The sequence below is a fragment of the Salmo salar genome, chromosome ssa12 (genome assembly GCF_905237065.1).
Source record: "Salmo salar chromosome ssa12, Ssal_v3.1, whole genome shotgun sequence".
In the NCBI taxonomy this organism is placed as follows: Eukaryota; Metazoa; Chordata; class Actinopteri; order Salmoniformes; family Salmonidae; genus Salmo; species Salmo salar.
This window is the reverse complement of record NC_059453.1, coordinates 19,896,514-19,921,034: the sequence shown is the minus strand read 5'-3', so window position 1 is coordinate 19,921,034 and position 24,521 is coordinate 19,896,514. Positions and strand designations below refer to the sequence as shown.

At 44.3% G+C, this 24,521-nt stretch overlaps 1 protein-coding gene across 1 annotated transcript in view; it reads right to left on the bottom strand.

Moving 5' to 3' along the window:
* Window positions 1–1,346: 1,346 nt before the first annotated feature.
* Window positions 1,347–24,521, bottom strand: part of LOC123725452 (voltage-dependent T-type calcium channel subunit alpha-1H) — a 76,921-nt gene continuing 53,746 nt past the window's right edge. The window contains exon 2 of the mRNA XM_045691000.1: window positions 1,347–1,753. Within this exon, the coding sequence (XP_045546956.1) occupies window positions 1,386–1,739 (354 nt within the window). The 5' untranslated portion in view covers window positions 1,740–1,753 and the 3' untranslated portion in view covers window positions 1,347–1,385. The remainder of the gene's footprint in view (window positions 1,754–24,521) is intronic.

Sequence of the window (24,521 nt, the reverse complement as noted above, 5' to 3'; positions counted from 1 at the left end):
AAAAATGTTTTAGAAAACCAAGTATTCAGACCCTCAGGACTTTGTTGAAGCACCTTTGGCAGCGATTACAGCCTTGAGTCTTATTGGGTATGACGCTACAAACTTGGCGCACCTGTATTTGGGGAATTTCTCCCATTCTTCTCTGCAGATCCTCTCAAGCTCTGTCAGGTTGGATGGAAAGCGTTGCTGCACAGCTATTTTCAGGTCTCTCCCGAGATGTTCGATCGGGTTCAAGTCCGGTCTCTGGCTGGGCCACTCAAGGACATTCAGAGGCTTGTCCCGACGCCACACCTGTGTTGTCTTGGCTGTGTGCTTTGGGTCGTTGTCCTTTTGGAAGGTGAACCTTCACCCCCAGTCTGAGGTCCTGAGCGCTCTTGAGCAGGTTTTCATCAAGAATCTCTCTGTACTTTGCTCAGTTCATCTTTGCCTCGATCCTGACTAGTCTCCCAGTCCCTGCCGCTGAAAAACATCCCCACCGCAGGACGCTTCCACCACTATGCTTCACCGTAGGGATGGTGCCAGGTTTCCTCCAGATGTGACGCTTGGCATTCAGGCCATAGAGTTCAATCTTGGTTTCATCAGACCAGAGAATCTGGTTTCTGATGGTCTGAGTTTTTTAGGTGCCTTTTGGCAAACTCCAAGCTGGCTGTCATTTGCCTTTTACTGAAGAGTGGCTTCCGTCTGGCTACTCTACCATAAAGGCCTGATTGGTGGAGTGCTGCAGAGATTACTTTTTTTATACATTTGCAAACATTTCTAAAAACCTGTTTTCGCTTTGTCATTATGGGGTAGTGTGTGCAGATTGATGAGGAAAAATGTAATTTAATCAATTTTAGAATAAGGCTATAAGGTAACAAAATGTGGAAAAGGGGAAGGGGTCTGAATACAGACACATAGGAACACACTGTAATTCACTGTAATTCACTGTAATTCACTGTAATAGCAGTCCTTTGTGAAAGTGACCCTGGATAAACACACACACAGACAGATACACAGACACAGTCACCCTGGATAAATGCACAGGATTACACAGCTGACTGCTTAGATTCTGTCACCGATCCAGCCCAATGCACCCTGGGTAATCTAGCACCCCTGTCGTCCCTCACACACACTCTCAGCGTGTGTGTGTTTGCCTATCTGCCTGCTCTGGAGTCCAACTGTGGCCAGTTTTATGTTAAGGACTCTGGACCTACTGTTACTGTTGCACAGAAACACTGATACTGTTCTCACCTGCTGGTGACAGATGAGAGGTGAGAGGTCATAGGTCATAGTGTAAAGGATATGGGCCTGACGCGGCACGTATACACCAGCTCCACACACTTATACCGTACTTACACACAGTAGATCCAAAGCAAGTTGAAGGGTAAGGGGTTAGAGGTCAGAGGTCATAGTGTTAAAGGATATGGGCTGGACACGGCACGTATACACCAGCTCCTGGGGAACGTGGTCTGCTTGAGACAGAAGAAGATGACCGGAGCCAGCTCAGGATACGGAACTATTAGGGTGCTGATGTCACTGCCCGCATCATCATCATCATTATCGTCACCATTGCACTCCTCTTCTTCCATCACTCGTTCTTCTATGATCGATCCCTCCATCCTCCGCTCCATCCGCCGCTCTTCCTCCACCTCCTCTTCCTCGAGGGAGGAGCCACGGCGGGGTAGGGGCATCTCGTCGTCCCTGACGATGGAGACGGCCACCGCCCCCGCTGCTCCGGGACCCTCCTCCTTGGTCGTCATGGCAGCAGGGCGGTCTGAGGTAGAGGGGAGAGAGGAGCGAGAGAGGGTATAGGTAGAGATTGACAGGGAGAGAGGAAGAGGAGGAAGAGGAGAAAGAGGTGAGGTGAAGAAGTGGTTAGAGAATAGGATCAACATGTCCTTGGCTTTATGAGTTACTAATGTACAGCAGAAAATCTGATTTGACATAGAATGTGCAATATCCTTTTCATTGATTTCCAATTATGTCCGCAGATATACCTCAAGGTAGGGGTTCAATATTACTACTACTACTAGTGCTGACAAATTCATGATGCTGAAAAGACTGTGTAGGGAGATTATGAGGGTCGTACATTGGTAATCGGCATAGACACAATGATTCACAGTGTGTCTTCTAACACACACACACACACACACACACACACACACACACACACACACACACACACACACACTTCAGAATATATAAATCAGGGGTACTCAACTCTTACCCTACGAGGTCTGGAGTCTGCTGGTTTCTGTTCTACCTGATAATGAATTGTACACACCTGGTGTCCCAGGTCTACATCAGTCCCTGACTAGAGGGGAACAATGGAAAAACGCAGTGGGACTGGTTTCAAGGTCCAGAGTTGAGTTTGAGGGCTATAGAGCATGATGACATGTGATTGCACATACATCACAAATCACCTGACACATAAAGGACATGCAGTCAGTCACATGACAGCGGACTTCAGGGTTGTGTGCGCGTGTGGCTGTGAAACACCATCCCAGGAGGTATGGTTTGTTGAGATGCAAGGCAAATGTCCTGATAGGGACACAATAAGAATTATTATTATTATTATTGTAATTATTATTATTATTATTATTATACACTGAGTATACAAAACATTAGGAACATGCTCTTTCCATGACATAGACTGGCCAGGTGAATCCAGGTGAAAGCTATGATCCCTTATTGATGTCACTTCAATCAGTGTAGATGAAGGGGAGGAGACAGGTTAATTAAGGAATTTTAAGCCTTGAGACAATTGAGACACTGATTGTGTATATGTGCCATTCAGAGGGTGAATGGGTAAGATCTGGTATGATTGTGTGTGTGTGTGTGTCATGTATATACATGTGTGTTTGTGTTGTGTCGGTATGTGTGTGTGTGTGTTATGTGTGTGTGTGTGTGTGTGTGTGTGTGTGTGTGTGTGTGTGTGTGTGTGTGTGTGTGTGTGTGTGTGTGTGTGTGTGTGTGTGTGTGTGTGTGTGTGTGTGTGTGTGCGTATGTAGTGTATTTGAATATTGTATTGTAGTTTTAAGTGTCAATGTAGTGTGTTTGAGTGAGTGTGTATATGGTGTGTATTTATAGTCTAGTGAGTGTGCGTAGGGTCAATGCAAGATAGAGTCAGTGCAGATCGTTTGGCTACCATTAATTGACTATTTAGCTATCTGGCTATTTAGCAGTCATATGGCTTGGGGGAAGAGGCTGTCTCGGAGCCAGTTAGTCGTAGAGCCGATGCTCTCTTACTGTTTGCCGGATGGTAACGGAGTGAACAGTCTATGGCTTGGGTGACTGGAGTCTTTGGCAATTTTTCGGGCCTTCCTGTGACACCGCCTGATATAGAGGTCTTGGATGGCAGGGAGCTAGCCATACCAAGCGGTGATGCAGCCAGTCAAGATGCTCTCGATGGTGCAGCTGTTTGAGGATCCGATGGTCCATGCCAAATCTTTTCAGCCTCCTGAGGGGGAAGAGGCGCTGCCGTGCCCTCTTCACGACTATGCGGTGGTGTGTGTACCATGTTAAGTCCTTAGTGATGTGGACGCCAAGGAACTTAAAACTCTCGACCCGCTCCACAACAGCCCCATCGATGTGGATGGGGGCGTGCTCTCCCCTCTTTCTCCTATAGTTCACAATCAGCTCCTTGGTCTTTCTGACATTGAGGGAGAGGTTGTTGTTCTGGCACCACCCTGCTAAGTCTCTGACCTCCTCCCTGTAGTCTGACTCATCGCTGTCGATGATCAGGCCTACAGCACTGTCGTGTCGTGATGCTTGGCCACGCAGTTGTGGGTGAACAGGTGGACTCCAATCAAGTTGTATAAACATATCAAAGATGATCAATGGAAACAGGATGCACCTGAGCTCAATTTCGAGTCTCATAGCAAAGGGTCTGAATACTTATGTAAATAAGGTATTTCTGTTTTGAATTTTTAATACATTTGCAAACATTTTTTTTAAACTGTTTTTTGTTTTGTCATTATGGGGTATTGTTTGTAGATTGATGAGGAAAAAAATGTATTTAATCCATTTTAGAATAAGGCTGTAACATAAGAAAATGTGGAAAAGGGGAAGGGGTCTGAATCCTTTCCGAATGCACTTTATACACTAAACAGAGCTCTCCAACCCTGTTCCTGGAAAGCTACCGTCCTGTATGTTCCTGCACTCTAACAAAAAAGGGTTCTAAAAGGGTTCTTCTACTGTCCCCATAAGATAACCCTTTTTGGTTCCAGATAGAACCCTTTTGAGTTCCATGTAGAACCCACTGTGGAAAGGGTTCTACATGGAATCCAAAATACGTTCTACCTGGAACTAAATGGGTTCTAGCTGGAACCAAAACGGGTTCTTTAAAGGGTTCTGCTATGGGGACAGCCGTAGATTGCATCTTTTTTCCCTAAGAGTACGCTTTCACTCCAACCCTGTTCCTGGAGAACTACTGGAGAGCTACCCTCCTGTAGGCTTTCACTCCAACCCTGTTCCTGGAGAACTACTGGAGAGCTACCCTCCTGTAGGCTTTCACTCCAACCCTGTTCCTGGAGAACTACTGGAGAGCTACCCTCCTGTAGGCTTTCACTCCAACCCTGTTCCTGGAGAACTACTGGAGAGCTACCCTCCTGTAGGCTTTCACTCCAACCCTGTTCCTGGAGAACTACTGGAGAGATACCCTCCTGTAGGCTTTCACTCCAACCCTGTTCCTGGAGAACTACTGGAGAGCTACCCTCCTGTAGGTTTTCACTCCAACCCTGTTCCTGGAGAGATACCCTCCTGTTGGTTTTCACTCCAACCCTCTTCCTGGAGAGATACCCTCCTGTAGGTTTTCACTCCAACCCGGTTCCTGGAGAACTACTGGAGAGCTACACTCCTGTAGGCTTTCACTCCAACCCTGTTCTGGGAGAACTACTGGAGAGCTACCCTCCTGTAGGCTTTCATTCCAACCCTGTTCCTGGAGAACTACTGGAGAGCTACCCTCCTGTAGGTTTTCACTCCAACCCTGTTCCTGGAGAGATACCCTCCTGTTGGTTTTCACTCCAACCCTCTTCCTGGAGAGATACCCTCCTGTAGGTTTTCACTCCAACCCTGTTCCTGGAGAACTACTGGAGAGCTACACTCCTGTAGGCTTTCACTCCAACCCTGTTCCGGGAGAACTACTGGAGAGCTACCCTCCTGTAGGTTTTCACTCAACCCTGTTCCTGGAGAGATACCCTCCTGTAGGTTTTCACTCCAACCCTCTTCCTGGAGAGATACCCTCCTGTAGGTTTTCACTCCAACCCTGTTCCTGGAGAACTACTGAAGAGATACCCTCCTGTAGGCTTTCACCCTAACCCTGTTCCTGGAGAACTACTGGAGAGATACCCTCCTGTAGGTTTTCACTCCAACCCTGTTCCTGGAGAGAAACCCTCCTGTAGGTTTTCACTCCAACCCTGTTCCTGGAGAGATACCCTCCTGTAGGTTTTCACTCCAACCCTGTTCCTGGAGAGATACCCTCCTGTAGGTTTTCACTCCAACCCGGTTCCTGGAGAGATACCCTCCTGTAGGTTTCACTCCAACCCTGTTCCTGGAGAACTACTGGAGAGATACCCTCCTGTAGGTTTCACTCCAAACCTCTTCCTGGAGAAATACCTGAAAACCTACAGGAGGGTATCTCTCCAGTAGTTCTCCGGGAAGAGGGTTAGAGTGAAAGCCTACAGGAGGGTATCTCTCCAGGAAGAGGGTTAGAGTGAAAACCAACAGGAGGGTATCTCTCCAGGAAGAGGGTTGGAGTGAAAACCTACAGGAGGGTTTCTCTCCAGGAAGAGGGTTGGAGTGAAAACCTACAGGAGGGTAGCTCTCCAGGAACAGGGTTGGAGTGAAAACCTACAGGAGGGTATCTCTCCAGGAAGAGGGTTGGAGTGAAAACCTACAGGAGGGTTTCTCTCCAGGAAGAGGGTTGGAGTGAAAACCTACAGGAGGGTATCTCCAGGAAGAGGGTTGGAGAGCTCTGCCTTACACCTATACATTCCATCTAGTCTGTCTGGACCTCTGAGTCCATCATAACTCATGTCTATATATTATATACTACACATCAATGGTCCCCAGTCTTGGTCCTGGACAGCTAGAGTTCAAAGTGTGTCACTTATGCAGCCAAGAATGTCCCATGATGACTTGGTATGTCCTGAGCCACGTGTGACGTGGATGATGCACCCCCTTACCTAATGCCATGGTCCTTTATGAGTCAGCTACACTATAGAATGTATAGATCAATGGTCAGCAAACCTGGTCCTAGAGAGCTACAGTGCCACCTTCACTGGTCCCCCATAGATCATCTATACTGAGTGGGAGAGGTGGTGGGAGGAAGAGTGAAGGCAGAAAAATGCGCTATGGAAAAGAGACAGAAATGGAAGGGAAATACCAAAGAGAGAAATAGTGAGTGAGAAAATAAAGGGAAAAAGTTCTCCGTCTTCCTCCTAACTTCAGCCTGAGTTATTTCAGTTCACATTTGGAGTGAGAAAGATTGGAGATTGAAGAGATATATCTAGATCCTTAGTGTACGCTTATCCCCCAAACACACACACACGCACACACGCGCGCACACACAATCAAACACACAGTTTGTCTGCATGTTGAATAATTCAAGAGGAAAGCACAAGAGATGGAGTCATCATCTGCATATTTATGATTCATTACAATCTGAACCCCACCTAAACACCGTAGGCATAAAGCCTATAAACCACCATAACAGCATGTGTGTGTGTGTGTGTGTGTGTGTGTGTGTGTGTGTGTGTGTGTGTGTGTGTGTGTGTGTATAGACTGCCAACAAAATGGTCTTCTGTCTACATTCTGTTTATTTGTTCCTGTTATGTACATTTTACGAGCGTTTTACGGTCAACATACACTTTGCCTTAAGGCTTGTATGGGCTTGTAGAAGAACAACGCTGAATCTTCCATGTGTGGTTATTGTTTAGATGATCAGCTTAAAGACAATGCTAAGACTTGGGCTCATACTGTAAGACTACATATGTTATGACAACCATGAACAGAAAATGCTAAATGCCACAGCAATCCTAAGTTAATGAAGTGCTGTTAAGCTAGGTCTGTGGCTTGGTTAGCTTGAAGGCAAAAGAACGAACCACAGTTTCTGATCTCCCGTAAACGGATTCAGCCCTGTATGACCAATCAATGAACTTTGAACCCTTGATCCAGGGATGGAACTTAAGGATTTTGGGCACTGGCCAGTTAGCAATTTCTACTGACATTCAGGTCCAAAATCTGTCCCATGAGATGTTTGCAAAGACAATCATCGCCTCCCCATTACGGCCTGCTTGTCTGGCAGCTGACGCTAACGTTAGCATAGCGTTAGCCTGGTTTGCTATGTTTTGATGTGACAGTGAGGCTCATTAGCGGTCTGTGGACCATGCCTGCGGTTTAATGGCCCATGAGGCTCGCTGGTTAGACTGAGGTGTTTATCTACACGCAGGCAGGCGCACGTACGCATGCACACACATCAATAAACATTTAAGGATGGTCGCTAACAGACTGATAAAACGGTTTAGTAGAACCCAGCGGAGCAGACTGCAAACACACACCCCACTCCCTCTCTCCATCTCTCCATCTCTCCATCCATCTGTCTCTCTGACGAGTTACCATGTTTCCTCATCCTTCACTCGTTGGTTCTCTTTCACACACACACACACACACACACACACACACACACACACACACACACACACACACACACACACACACACACACACACACACACACACACACACACAGCAATATGAAGTGCTTTCAAAGTCTTCTCCTCTGTCCATCCATGTACTCTGCATATGGGCCCTTCATTTCAAACAGCCGAAGTTAACTCCCCATATCAAGCCGCAGCCCCTTGCAAAGCATCTAAATGGGATCATTATTTCAACTCCTAAAACTCTTACAACATTCATATAATGTTAATTTAAGGTTTAAACAATATTTTATGGGCCATAGAAGTCAGGTCGGTCAATCCCAATGCAAACTGGCAGAGACAAGTCAAATTTCTCTCCATTAAGCTAAACATAAAATGTGAAGCTGAAAACTTCTGCAGCTCATTACAATCTGGAATGACAATATGCGCATCATCAACGTTCAGCTATCAAATAGTACATAATGAGATATTAATATGAGAGAGTTTATATGGAAGACTGCACACTGTTCATCTCTCTCTCCTTCTCTCTGTCTCTCTCTCTCTCTCTCTCACTCTGTCTCTTTCACTCTCTACCTCTCTCTCTCTCCGTCTCTCTTTTTCTCTCTCTCTCTCTCCTCTCTGTCTCTCTCTCCTTCTCTGTCTCTCTCTCTCTCGCTCTGTGTCTCTTTCACTCTCTACCTCTCTCTCTCTCTCCGTCTCTCTTTTTCTCTCTCTCTCTCGCTCTGTCTCTTTCACTCTCTACCTCTCTCTCTCCATCTCTCTTTTTCTTTCTAACCCTCTCTTTGTATTTCTCTCACTACAGTATTCTATCAGGTGTGAAGAACTGTAAAATCCCAGTGCTTTAGGGGTGAAACATTATGAAACATGTAACACAACAAGATGTAGTAGGCAACATCGTGGAATGAACAAGACGATCAGCATTCTAAGTGCCTACTTACCAGGTCACCCATCGCTGCCTCAAACATCTCCTAATAGTGACATACTTCATATCTCTGTACATACCTTCACTAGGGAACATCTTTATTGGTCCACTTGCACAGAAATGATAGATTTTTTGCTGTCACAATGACATCCTCAACTTGAAAATGGGTATAACCCTGGATTTTAAAATGACATGGTCAAACATACAGACGCAAAGGTATCTAAGACAGGGAGAGGTCTGTCTGTGATTAAGCGCCGCTCTGATTTCTTGACATCACTATCAACTAAACCAGTCCTGCAGGCTTTCGTTTTATCACACCTGGACTGCTGTCCAGTTATATGGTCAAGTGCTGCAAAGTAGAACATAGGCAAATTCCAGATGGCCCAGAACAGAGCAGCACAGCTGGCCCTTAAATGTACATGTAGGACTAACATCAATAATGTGCACATCAATCTCTCACTACTGGTCTTTATGAGAGGTATTGACCTGTTCAAAGCACCGGACTGCCTGTTCAAACAGCTAGCACACAGCTCAGACACCCATGCATTCCCCACAAGACATGCCACCAGGGGTCTCTTCACAGTCTCCAAGTCCAGAACAGACTCTGGGAAAGGCACAGTACTACATCGAACCATGAATACATGAACTGCACCTTATGGGACAACGCGGAATGTGAAGAGGCACACACACACTGTAATGTTATGGTATTGTGGTATTGCGGATTTTATATTGTAAATGTGTAATATTAGATTAATGATGTAATAATGTATTGTATGATGTATTGTTTTATTGATGATGTAGGCTGATGTTGTGTTTTGTTGTGATGTAATGGTTTTAACCCTGTTTGGACCCCAGGAAGAGTAGCTGCTGCCTTGGGGATCTAATTAATACTGAAGTATCTGTTTATATTACTTTATATCTCTTCTGCTCATTTGTAAATACATACTTTATATTGCTTTCCTCGCTTGTGAATACTACTTGTAGTTTTATTCATCCTTTATTTAGAAAGAAATTGAGAACGGGATCTCTTTTCCAAGTGAGACATGAGTAACTATCAGCAAAGACAGATTCAAAATATACCTGTAACTTCCTGCATCTCGTATAGTATGAGCTACTGTGTACAAGCACCAACAGATGGCCATCCCTAAAAATCAGCATTATGACAGCTTTATGACAACGTTATGACAACATTATGACAGTGTTATGACAACATTATGACAGCGTTATGACAGAGTTATGACAACATTATGACAGCTTTATGACAGCGTTATGACAACATTATGATAGTGTTATGACAACATTACGACAGCATTATGACAACATTATGACAGCGTTATGACAACATTATGACAGCGTTATGACAGCGTTATGACAACATTATGACAGAGTTATGACAACATTATGACAGCGTTATGACAACATTATGACAGTGTTAAGACAACATTATGACAGCATTATGACAGTGTTATGACAACATTATGACAGCATTATGACAACATTATGACAGCTTTATGACAGCGTTATGACAACATTATGTAAGCATTATGACAGTGTTACGACAACATTATGACAGCATTATGGCAGTGTTATGACAGTGTTATGACAACATTATGACAGTGTTATGACAACATTATGAAAGCATTATGACAGTGTTATGACAACAATATGACAGTGTTATGACAGCATTATGACAGTGTTATGACAACATTATGACAGCATTATGACAACATTATGACAGCTTTATGACAGCGTTATGACAACATTATGTAAGCATTATGACAGTGTTATGACAACATTATGACAGCATTATGGCAGTGTTATGACAGTGTTATGACAACATTATGACAGTGTTATGACAACATTATGAAAGCATTATGACAGTGTTATGACAACAATATGACAGTGTTATGACAGCATTATGACAGTGTTATGACAACATTATGACAGTGTTATGACAACATTATTACAACATTATGACAGTGTTATGACAACATTATGACAGTGTTACGACAACATTATGACAGCTTTATGACAACATTATTACAGCATTATGACAGTGTTATGACAGCATTATGACAGCGTTATGACAACATTATTACAGCATTATGACAGTGTTATGACAACATTATGACAGTGTTATGACAACAATATGACAGTGTTATGACAGCATTATGACAGTGTTATGACAACATTATGACAGTGTTATGACAACATTATTACAACATTATGACAGTGTTGACAACATTATGACAGTGTTACGACAACATTATGACAGCGTTATGACAACATCATTACAGCATTATGACAATGTTATGACAACATTATGTAAGCAGTGTTATGACAGTGTTATGACAACATTATGACAGCATTATGACAGTGTTATGACAGCATTATGGCAGTGTTATGACAGTGTCATGACAACATTATGACAGCATTATGACAGTGTTATTACAGCATTATGACAGTGTTATGACAACATTATGACAGCATTATGACAACATTACAGCATTATGACAGTGTTATTACAGCATTATGACAGTGTTATGACAACATTATGACAGCATTATGACAACATTACAGCATTATGACAGTGTTATGACAACATTATGACAGTGTTATGACAGCGTTATGACAACATTATGACAGCATTATGACAGTGTTATGACAGCATTATGGCAGTGTTATGACAGTGTCATGACAACATTATGACAGTGTTATGACAACATTATGACAGCATTATGACAGTGTTATGACAACAATATGACAGTGTTATGACAACATTATGACAGCATTATGGCAGTGTTATGACAGCATTATGGCAGTGTTATGACAGTGTCATGACAACATTATGACAGCATTATGACAGTGTTATGACAACATTATAAGAGTGTTATGACAGCGTTATGACAACATTATGACAGCATTATGACAGTGTTATTACAGCATTATGACAGTGTTATGACAACATTATGACAGCATTATGACAACATTACAGCATTATGACAGTGTTATGACAACATTATGACAGTGTTATGACAGCGTTATGACAACATTATGACAGCATTATGACAGTGTTATGACAGCATTATGGCAGTGTTATGACAGTGTCATGACAACATTATGACAGTGTTATGACAATATTATGACAGCATTATGACAGTGTTATGACAACAATATGACAGTGTTATGACAGCATTATGACAGTGTTATGACAACATTATGACAGTGTTATGACAACATTATTACAACATTATGACAGTGTTGACAACATTATGACAGTGTTACGACAACATTATGACAGCGTTATGACAACATCATTACAGCATTATGACAGTGTTATGACAACATTATGACAGTGTTATGACAGCGTTATGACAACATGACAGCGTTATGACAACATTATTACAGCATTACGACAGCATTATGATGGCAATATGACAGCATTATAACAGCATTATGACAGCAATATGACAGCGTTATGACAACATTATTACAGCATTATGACAGTGTTATGACAACATTATGACAGCGTTATGATAACATCATTACAGCATTATGACAGTGTTATGACAAGATTATGACAGTGTTATGACAGCGTTATGACAACATGACAGCGTTATGACAACATTATTACAGCATTACAACAGCATTATGATGGCAATATGACAGCATTATAACAACATTATGAAAGCAATATGACAGCGTTATGACAACGTTATGGAAGCCTGCATGGGACATGAGGAAAACTGATGTTCAACACTATGTACAGAGTAGACCAGTTAAATTGTTATAGGAGGTTTTACTTTTTTCAGAATAGAAAGCACACACACACACACGCACACACACACACACACACACACACACACACACACACACACACACACACACACACACACACACACACACACACACACAAAATATGTATTACATGTCTACAGACTGACGGTCATTTTTAAGGGTGCCAATGTTGACTTGGCTATGTGCCTGTGTGCAGTGATGTGTCAATGACAAGTACTATCCTTCAACTGTCATGCTGCTCTATCTACTCCACCAACATCACCGGGACAGGTTCATCACAGGTCAGGTGGTTGTTATAACCTTGGCCATACAGGACACATTGTGTATCAATCATGTGTAAATGTAGCAGATGAGGTTTGGGATCATGCTGTCACAACAAGGTAGCCCTGCCTGAGACTCAGGTCATGATGAGGTTTAGGATCATGCTGTCACAACAAGGTAGCCCTGCCTGAGACTCAGGTCATGATGAGATCATCTAGGTCTGATGGTGTTGGGTTGGTGAACGAGAAACCTGGGTTGAAATCGCTCTGGTTTCATGAATGTAGTATGAGTCCATACCATATATCTATTTTTAGATATCAGGGAATCATCAGTTATCAATGTTCCCCCACAAAAGATTGAGCTGTTCCTTGAATAATACTGACAGATTCATAACCATGGGATATAAGCTTTGTGAAACATGTGACGTTGCTAACTGAATTAACTCCTAATTGTCTTCGGAGGAATTCTCTAATCTCATAAAGATAGAGTAGAGAGACAGAGAGACAGAGAGTGGTCTCTGGGAATGTACAGTGAAGTGTATTCATTTAGACTTGGGTTCACTAGATTCATTGGCTGCTATGGAGTCTGTAACCTCAAGAGTGTGCAGAGATAACTAAGGGTTATCTTCTCTCTCTCCCCTCTGTCTCACGCTCTCTCCCCCCAATCTGTCCCCCTCTCCCTCTCTCCGTCTCTCTCTCTCTCTCTCTCTCTCTCTCTCTCTCTCTCTCTCTCTCCTCCCCCCTTTCTCTCCCCCTTTCTCTCTCTCTGTCTCTCTCTCCCCCTCTCTCTCCCCCCTCTTTCTCACTCTCCCCTCTCTCCCCCCTATCTCTCCCTCCCTGTCTCTCTTTCTCCCTCTCTCTCTCCCCTCTCTCTCTCCCCCTCTCTCTCTCCCTCCCTGTTTCTCTCTCTCCCTGTCTCTGTCTCTCTCTCTCTCTCTCTCCACCTCTCTCTCCCCTCTCTCCCCCCCTCTCTCTCCCTCCCTGTCTCTCTCCCTCCCTGTCTCTCCCCACCCTCTCTCTCTGTCTCTCTCTCTCCTTGTCTCCCTGTCTCTCTGTCTCTCTCTGTCTCTCTCTCTCTCTCTCTCTCTCTCCCCTCTCTCTCTCTCCCCCTCTCTCTCCCTGTCTCTTTCTCTCTGTCTCTCCCCCTCCCTGTCTCTCTCTCCCCCTCTCCCCCTCTCTCTCCCTGTCTCTCTCTCTCCCCCTCATACATTGTTTAGACCATCTATTAACTAGATGTTTCAATAGACCTCTAGTTCTGCTTTCTTCATCCTACCCCCCTTCCTCCCATTCACCATCCTCCTCTTTTCATCCCTTCTGTTCATCCTACCTCCTCCCTCCCATTCACCATCCTCCTTTTTTCATCCCTTCTGTTCATCCTACCCCCTCCCTCCCTTTCACCATCCTCCTCTGTTCATCCTCCTCTGTTCATCCCTTCTGTTCATCCTTTCCCTCCACCTTTGAGCCATTTATACCAGACCCGACAGTGTATTACAACGGCATTATCCACCTCTTTCACCTCCCTCCCTCTCTTCTCCACTCCCTCTCTTCTCTGGTTGCTCCCCATGACATTCAACAGTGTATATTATCACCATGTTTCCCTCCCTCTTTCTCCAAACGCTCTGTTTTCCTTTTCATCTCCCCTCCTCTCACCCTCCCACTGAGTTAAACCCCCGACAGTCTCCCTCTCTCTCCCAGACACACACACAGACACACACACAGACACACACACAGTCCTACTGAGTTAAACCCCCGACAGTCTCCCTCTCTCTCCCAGACACACACACACAGACACACAGACACACACACAGACACACACACAGACACACACATAGACACACACAGACACACACAGACACACACACAGACACACACACAGACACACACACAGACACACACAGACACACACACAGACACACACACAGACACAGACACACACATAGACACACACAGACACACACAGACACACACATAGACACACAGCTACCTGCAGGTTCACTCCTAATGAGTAATGTCAGCACTGCTAGGCTGCTACTGAAAACTGATTTCAGATGATTGGTGGTCCCTGTTTTCCTTTTAACCAGGTTAGGGTCACACACGCGTCTATGTGCATGTGTGTGTGTGTGTGCTTGTGTGTGTTTGTGTGTGTGTGTGTGCCTGTATGTGTGTGTGTTACAGTATTATAATACCCATTATATTATTCATAGATATACACAGATATCAAAGTAGTGTAACATAAGAGTAATAGTTGTTATGTTTTGTAATACATTTATTTGGTTAAATGACCCAGAGGATTTCACTGCTGTGGGTTCTGACTCTGGTACATCTCACATCATTACATGATGAACAAACCGGATGATTTTGTCTTTCCCTGCCAGACACGTTCATGACACGCAGGTTACAATACCAAAACCAACGGGGAACCAACTGGGAAAGTGTTCAGACCCCTTCACCTGTTCCACATTTTGATAAGTTACAGCCTTATTCTAAAATGGATTACATTTTTTTTTTCTCAATCTACACACAATACCCCATAATGACAAAGCATTTCCGTAAGAATTCAGACCATTTGCTAGGAGGCTCCAAATTGAGCTCAGGTGGATCATGTTTCCATTGATTATCCTTGAGATGTTTCTACAACTTGATTGAGCCATGGATTACAGGCAACATCCGCACTAATCCGGACGCTCATAATAAATCCTGCTACGACATCCGACAAGTCATCAAACTGGCAAAGTGTCAATACAGGACAAAGACTGAATCCTACTATGCCGGCACTCACACGCGACAGATTTTTTTTTATTTTTTTAAATTTATTTAACCGTTATTTAACTAGGCAAGTCAGTTAGGAACAAATTCTTATTTACAATGACGGTCTAGGATGTGGCAGGGTTTGTAAACTATCACAGATGTGACAGGTCTTGCAAACCAGTATAGACTACAAAGAGAAGCACAGCCGAGAGCTGCCCAGTGACACGAGCCTACCAGACGAGCTAAACTACTTCTTTGCTCGCGTCGAGGCAAATAACACTGAAACATGCATGAGAGCACCAGCTGTTCTGGAAGACTGTGTGATCATGCTCTCCTCAGCCGATGTGAGTAAGACCTTTAAACAAGTCAACAGGGCCAGACGGATTACCAGGAAATGTACTGTGAGCATACGCTAACCAACTGGCAAGTGTCTTTTCAACCTTTCCCTGTCCAAGTCTGTAATACCAACCTGTTTCAAGCAGACCACCATAGTCCATGTGCCGAAGAACGCCAAGGTAACTAACTATCCAGTATCACTAACACCTATAGCCATGAAATGCTTTGAAAGGTTGGTAATGGCTCACATCAACACCATCATTCCAGACACCCTGTATTTCCTGTTCACCCATGACTGCGTGGCTGCGCACGACTCCAACACCGTCATTAAGTTTCTTGACAACAAAACGGTGGTAGGCCTGACAACCAACGATGATGAGACAACCTTTAGGGAGGAGGTCAGAGACCTGGCAGTGTGGTACCAGGACAACAACCTCTCCCTCAATGTCAGCAAGACAGAGGAGCTGATGAGACAGCCTATAGGGAGGAGGTCAGAGACCTGGCAGTGTGGTACCAGGACAACAACCTCTCCTTCAATGTCAGCAAGACAGAGGAGCTGATGAGACAGCCTATAGGGAGGAGGTCAGAGACCTGGCAGTGTGGTACCAGGACAACAACCTCTCCTTCAATGTCAGTAAGACAGAGGAGCTGATGAGACAGCCTATAGGGAGGAGGTCAGAGACCTGGCAGTGTGGTACCAGGACAACAACCTCTCCTTCAATGTCAGTAAGACAGAGGAGCTGATGAGACAGCCTATAGGGAGGAGGTCAGAGACCTGGCAGTGTGGTACCAGGACAACAACCTCTCCTTCAATGTCAGCAAGACAGAGGAGCTGATGAGACAGCCTATAGGGGAGGAGGTCAGAGACCTGGCAGTGTGGTACCAGGACAACAACCTCTCCCTCAATGTCAGCAAGACAGAGGAGCTGATGAGACAGCCTATAGGGAGGAGGTCAGAGACCTGGCAGTGTGGTACCAGGACAACAACCTCTCACTCAATGTCAGCAAGACAGAGGAGCTGATGAGACAGCCTATAGGGAGGAGGTCAGAGACCTGGCAGTGTGGTACCAGGACAACAACCTCTCCTTCAATGTCAGTAAGACAGAGGAGCTGATGAGACAGCCTATAGGGAGGAGGTCAGAGACCTGGCAGTGTGGTACCAGGACAACAACCTCTCCTTCAATGTCAGCAAGACAGAGGAGCTGATGGTGGACTATAGGATACAGAGATCCGAGCACGCCCCCATTCACATCGACGAGCCTGTAGTGGATCGGGTCGAGAGCTTCAGCTTCCTCGGTGTCTACATCACTAAGGACTTAACATGGTGCACACACCAACACAGTCGTAAAGAAGGCACGACAACGCATCTTTCCCCTCAGGAGGCTGAAAAGATGTGGCTCTCAGATCCTCTAAAAGTTATACAGCTGCACAATTAAGAGCATCTTGACTGGCTGCATCACTGGGGCTGAGCTCCCTGCCACCCATGGCCTCTATACCAGGTGGTGTCAGAGGAAGGCCCAGGAAATCGCATGGCAAGCGACACCAGTGCATAAAGTCTGGAACCAACAGGACCCCAAAAGCTTCTACCCAAGCCATAAGACTGAGCAACACGACTGCTAAATAACTAATCAAATGTCTATCCGGACTACCTGCATTGACCCTTTTTTAACTAACTCACTTGCACTGACTCTATGCACATACACTGGACTCTACCCACACACTCACACATACTTACACTGACACACCAACACACACACATAGCGTATACACACCCACACACACAAACACACACACTACACATGCCCACACAGACATAACATGCACACTGATGCCACACACACACACATACACTCACACACACACACAATACATATGCCCACACACACATACCGTATACACACACACACACACACACACACACTGGACTCTACCTACACACTCACATACACTGACACACCAACACACACATACATACTGAACAAAAATATAATATTAACACACGTTTCATGAAAACTGAAATGTTCCATACGCACAAAAAGCTTATTTCTCTACAATTTGGACCACAAATTATTTTACATCCCTGTTAGTGAGCATTTCTTATTTGCCAAGATAATCCATCCACCTGACAGGTGTGACATATCAAGAAGCTGATTAAACAGCATGATCATTACACAGGTGCTCCTTGTGTTGGGGACAATAAAAGGCCACTCTAAAATGTGCAGTTTTGACACACAACACAATGCCACAGATGTCTCAAGATTTGAGGGGGCGTGCAATTGGCATGCTGACTGCAGGAATGTCCTCCAGAGCTGTTGCCATGTTCATTTCTCTACGATACACATGCTCCAATGTCATTTTAGAGAATTTGGCAGTAGGTCCAACAGACATCACATGTAACCACGCCAGCCCAGGACCTCCACATCCGGCTTCTTCACCTGCAGGATCGCGTGAGACCAGCCAACTGATGAAACGGAGGAGTATTTCTGTCTGTAATAAAGGCATTTTGTGGGGAAAAACAAATTCTGATTGGCTCGGCCTGGCTCCACAGTGGGTGGGCCTATGCCCTCCCAGGGCCACCCATGGCTGCGTCCCTGCCCAGTCATGTGAAATCAATAAATTAGGGCCTAATGGATAGATTTGTATTGACTGATTTCCATATATGAACAGTAACTCAGTAAAATCTTTGAAATTCTGCATGTTGCGTTCATGTTTTTGTTCAGATACATTTTACACTAGCTGTTTCTTTTTATATATTTTTTTGTCCCATCCTTCAGCTCCCCTCAACGCCTCCCATCTATCTCTAAACACCATCCAGTCCCAGCCTTCAGCTACCCTCAAGCCCTCCCATCTATCTCTAAACACCATCCAGTCCCAGCCTTCAGCTCCCCTCAAGACCTCCCATCTATCTCTAAACACCATCCAGTCCCAGCCTTCAGCTACCCTCAACGCCTCCCATCTATCTCTAAACACCATCCAGTCCCAGCCTTCAGCTACCCTCAAGCCCTCCCATCTATCTCTAAACACCATCCAGTCCCAGCCTTCAGCTACCCTCAACGCCTCCCATCTATCTCTAAACACCATCCAGTCCCAGCCTTCAGCTCCCCTCAACCCCTCCCATCTATCTCTAAACACCATCCAGTCCCAGCCTTCAGCTACCCTCAACGCCTCCCATCTATCTCTAAACACCATCCAGTCCCAGCCTTCAGCTCCCCTCAACCCCTCCCATCTATCTCTAAACACCATCCAGTCCCAGCCTTCAGCTACCCTCAACGCCTCCCATCTATCTCTAAACACCATCCAGTCCCAGCCTTCAGCTCCCCTCAACCCCTCCCATCTATCTCTAAACACCATCCAGTCCCAGCCTTCAGCTCCCCTCAACCCCTCCCATCTATCTCTAAACACCATCCAGTTTAGATTTCTACTTGCCATATATTTTTTCAACTGTGCTGTTTCACAAAAGTTCTGAACCTTTCTATTCTCATAGTTTCTACAGATTGTAAATTAAAGATGTTTTTTTTTACTATATTATTGATCAAATGACTAGTGAGAGAGAGACAAGTGGGCGCATGCACACCCACACATCCACACACCCGCTTACCCGCGCACCCGCACACCCACACACCCACACATCCTCCCCATCTTATTTAATTGTTGCCATTTCAGAAATCCACACAAGCCATTAGTTTCTCTTTAGCGCAAGTCCCTTTTTATCAACTGCCGAAAACTTCACTGAAGCCATTCCCCTCCATTCAGAGTATCTAATCTCCTTCTCCACACGTCTCGTTCCATGCCAGTCTCTTTTATGTGAAAGGTGTCCCTTTATTAGGTTTGATTGAGTTTGGGGTATATCACTGCCACGGTAAAAGGCTGTATCATTCCTCATGAAAGAATAAATGCAGCTGGTTAAATCAGGACAAGGCTCTTTGATATCATCACCTCGCACATCGCCTCGCTGCCACTCACTGCCCCCATTCACGGTCTCCTTTTATGGACTCACACACACACAGGAGGAGGTTGGTGGCACCTTAATAGGGGAGGACGGGCTCGTGGTAATGGCTGGAGTGAAATAAGTGGAATGATATCAAACACATGGTTTCCATGGTTTCCAGGTGTTTGATGCCACTCCATTTGCTCCGTTCCAGCCATTATGATGAGCCGTCATCTACTCAGCAGCCTCCACTGACACACAAACACACACACACACACACACACACACACACACACACACACACACACACACACACACACACACACACACACACACACACACACACACACACAGAGAGAGTCACGTATACACACACACACACACACACACACACACACACACACACACACACACACACACACACACACACACACACACACACACACACACACACAGAGAGAGAGTCACGTATACATACACACACACACACATGCATGCATACATACACACACAGAAGTACGTACACACATACATCTGCCTACATACATATGCACATTCTCTCTCTCTCTCTCTCTCTCTCTCTCTCTCTCTCTCTCTCTCTCTCTCTCTCTCTCTCTCTCTCTCTCTCACTCATAACAACACAGACGCACACACAAACGCACACCTCGCTCGCTTTCTATTATGGCCTATCATTAAACAGGGCTAATTTGGCAGTGCGGTTGGGCCTAATTCAATTAGACAGACATCATGCAGCACTTGACACTACCTGCCTCCTCTGACACATGTCAAGGGGAGAGGAGAGGCTGGAGACAGAGAGGAAGTGGACAACACTTGTCAAGGACTGTGAGATGGAGGAGGATGGAGGCAGGAAGAGAGATGAGACACGTGGCTGAGGAGAGAGGTCATCCCGGGGGACACCTGAGAGGACACATCTGTTGACCTGAGAGGAGTTGAGGAAAGTTGGGGAGGGAGGGAGAGAGAGATGGAAGAGAGAGCGGGATGAAACGCAGGTGGATGAGGCTGAGGAAAGAGGACACCTCAGTGGGAATGCCAGTTCGGGGAAGAAGGAGGGGGGAGCGATGAGACAAACAAACAGAGAAAGAGTGAAGGGTGCTGTAGTGTGAAATTGGACAGGTGCAGCGCTGGGGAGAAGCAACACTAAATGTGAGTCAGTGGAGAGGAAGGCCAAAGCAACAACTGTAACTGAATAGCTGAGGTTTCAATTGGGGGGGTTTCTGAAAAACACTTCTCAAAATCCTGTTTCACCCCGTAGTCACCATCTCATTTGAATAGAGACAAGTGTTGTGTACCAAATGGCACCCTATTCCCTATATAGTTGGTCAAAAGTAGTGCTATTAGTAGTAAGTAGTAAGCTAAGTAGTAAGGAAGTAGTAAGGAATAGTGTGCTATTTGGAATGATGTCTAAATGGCAAGTGGTCTCTGTTTGAGGAGGGCGTCCACTTTACAACAGATACTGTGTTACAGCGATGCTCTGTCTTTGATTTCTAAAGCCTCTGCTGTCATTTTCAATCAGCTACAGGGAGGTATAAAGGCCTGTCAGATTTACAGCATTTTTTTGTGGCAGGTCTGGCAATTGGTTGTTCTTCGGATTAAGGACTGGGCATTTAAACTGAATACAGGCTTTAGAGGAAAAGCTTTCCAAAATACCATACAATGACAGAGAGAGAAGAATGGTGGTGTGTCCTCAATGTGACCAGAATAAGATGGAGAGAGAGGGAGCAGAGGGAGAGAGAAAGAAAGAGAGAGAGGGAGAGAGAAATGTTTAAATCCAATGGAACAGCTAAAATCATTCTGTGTTTGAACATTTCTATCCGGATTAGGGGGAAGAACACACACACACACACACACACACACACTAATCTAATGTAAAGCCCAAACAAACTAGATCCATTGTGTGTGCATCAGCATCACAACATATTTGGGGTTTTAATCTTAAGTGGGTACTGCATAAGAGTATATCCATTACATGGCTGAAACGAATGGTAAGAAAGGACGCATCCTAAATGGCCCCCTATTCCCTATGGGCCGTGGTCAACAGTAGTGCACTAGGGTGCCATTCGGGACTCAACCATGGTGGATCGGATTGGCACAAAAAATCTAGATTGACCTCGACATTGACTGTCTTTCTAACTGTATTATCCTGCTCGGGTCTGACCTAGTGTTGTTAAGACTAACAGTACTTTATTGGTCAATTTCACTCCAGGACCAAATTAAATTTGACTTCCACTCCTTTTGGAGAGGTGCAGGGGGCTGCCACACTGGGCACCAGGGAAGCTGTTGTTGTAGGGGTTCAGTGCCTTGCACAACGACAGGCTAGGGTTGTCACATTAGGGTTCCATTGGCTACTTCGGTCCCTCCAGTTGCCAGCTCACTTCATACCAGATTTTTCACATCGGAGACAGGATTCAAACTGGCAACCCTCTGCGTGCTGGCTTGCCTCTCTAACCACAAGGCTACCTGCCGCCCTGTTACAGTAGGCTTCTATCTGATCTTTAGTCTGATCTAGTTTTGTCACATTATAGGCTTCTATCCACTGCTTTAGTCTGATCTAGTATTGTCACATTATAGGCTTATATCCGCTGCTTTAGTCTGATCTAGTTTTGTCACATTATAGGCTTCTATCCACTGCTTTAGTCTGATCTAGTATTGTCACATTATAGGCTTCTATCCACTGCTTTAGTCTGATCTAGTATTGTCACATTATAGGCTTCTATCCGCTGCTTTAGTCTGATCTAGTATTGTCACATTATAGGCTTCTATCCGCTGCTTTAGTCTGATCTAGTTTTATCACATTATAGGCTTCTATCCGCTGCTTTAGTCTGATCTAGTGTTGTCACATTATAGGCTTCTATCCGCTGCTTTAGTCTGATCTAGTTTTGTCACATTATAGGCTTCTATCCGCTGCTTTAGTCTGATCTAGTTTTGTCACATTATAGGCTTCTATCCGCTGCTTTAGTCTGATCTAGTGTTGTCACATTAGGCTTCTATCCGCTACTTTAGTCTGATCTAGTTTTGTCACATTATATCCTTCTATCCGCTGCTTTGGTCAGATCTTGTGATGTCACATTAGAGGCTTCTATCAGCTGCTGTGGTCTGACTATATAGAAAGTGATTGTTTAATCACAAACAGATCTGCAGGCTTTCGCTCCCCTACTCCTCTTGCAAAAAGTGTTATTGCTGCTTGGTCCAATAGAGGAGTGAGCTGTGCTGTACTATGGCCCAGTATGAGATGACAAAAGCCGATGAAAGATGGTGACCGCAGAGCATCTCTCTATGTTTGTCTATACAGATGTGCGATCTTAATTTGATCACCCTTACGAAAAATCGATGAAACCCCACAAAAATGTCCATAATAATTATATTTCACATAATAATTCAACATTTCTGTTGCTGCAGGATTATTTTCCTGCTGTAACAAACTGGCTCAAATTAAGATCCAACATCTGTAGGTCTTTCTGTGTCTACACATTGAGTTGCCATATGAATGACTAGTCCCTACTATTCCCTACTGTGGTAATGTTATTTGCTCTGGGAGAGAGGGACCTCTATTAGTTAGTTACTGTGACAGTGACAGTAAGAGAACATCATGATCTACGGCTGAGGGTAAAAATAGTACAGTAGAACAGTGTGTGTGTGTGTGTGTGTGTGTGTGTGTGTGTGTGTGTGTGTGTGTGTGTGTGTGTGTGTGTGTGTGTGTGTGTGTGTGTGTGTGCGTGCGTGTAGTGTAATTTTCTGTGTCTGTAGTCCTGAGGGTGTACACAAAGCTCCATTAATCAATCAGCTGTTTACTTCCTGCGACCCAGGGTAATGGTCATTTTAGTGACCTGTAAAAACATGTTCCACTTGTTTTCCTGTTCCATATATCATTATGGTTGATACAAGGTCTTGTCTTCCTGTTCCATATATCATTATGGTTGATACAAGGCCTTGTCTTCCTGTTCCATATATCATTATGGTTGATACAAGGCCTTGTCTTCCTGTTCCATACAGTATATTTTTATTTTACCTTCATTTAACTAGGCAAGTCAGTTAAGAACAAATTCCTATTTACAATGATGGCCTAGGAACAGTGGGTTAACTGCCTTGTTCAGGGTAAGAACAACAGATTTTTACCTTGTCAGCTCGGGGATTTAATCTTGCAACCTTCCCGTTACTAGGCCAACACTCTAACTACTAAGCTACCTGCCGCCCCAATATCATTATGGTTGATACAAGGTCTTGCCTTCCTGTTCCATATATCATTATGGCAGATAGAAGGTATTGTCTTCCTGTACCATATATCATTATGGTAGATAGAAGGTCTTGTCTTCCTGTACCATATATCATTATGGTAGATAAAAGGTCACTGAGGAACATAACAGTAGCATAATGTCATCACCTCACAGTCAAACCAAGATGAATACATTGATAAACAGTATAATGTTTTGTGTACGTTTTAAAGACTCTAAATAGTTTTCCAAATCAGATAAAAAAATTAAGAAAAGTGGCTTTTTCTTCATAAATTTTGATTTGTGTATGAAATATTTTCCTAATAAAATAAAGAGATTTATGACATACTCACGTTCAATTGTGTAATCAGTGTAGTAAAATAATATGTCAAACTTTGAAATTTCAATGGTTGTATGCAATTTGAGGCCAAGATGTATTTTTACATCAGTCCAGAACACTTACACAATTACAGAATAAGTGTTCAGTAGATTCAGTTTCTAGTTCACAAAAACTGCATTCACTGGTAACATCAAGTATATATTTAGAAATCAAGCTATTACACAGATAGAATCTATGGATTATCCTAAAGGAGATCTCCTTTACTTTATTGGTCACCATAAATTTGTATGGAGTGAGCCAAGCACGGCGCCAGTTTACATCAAAC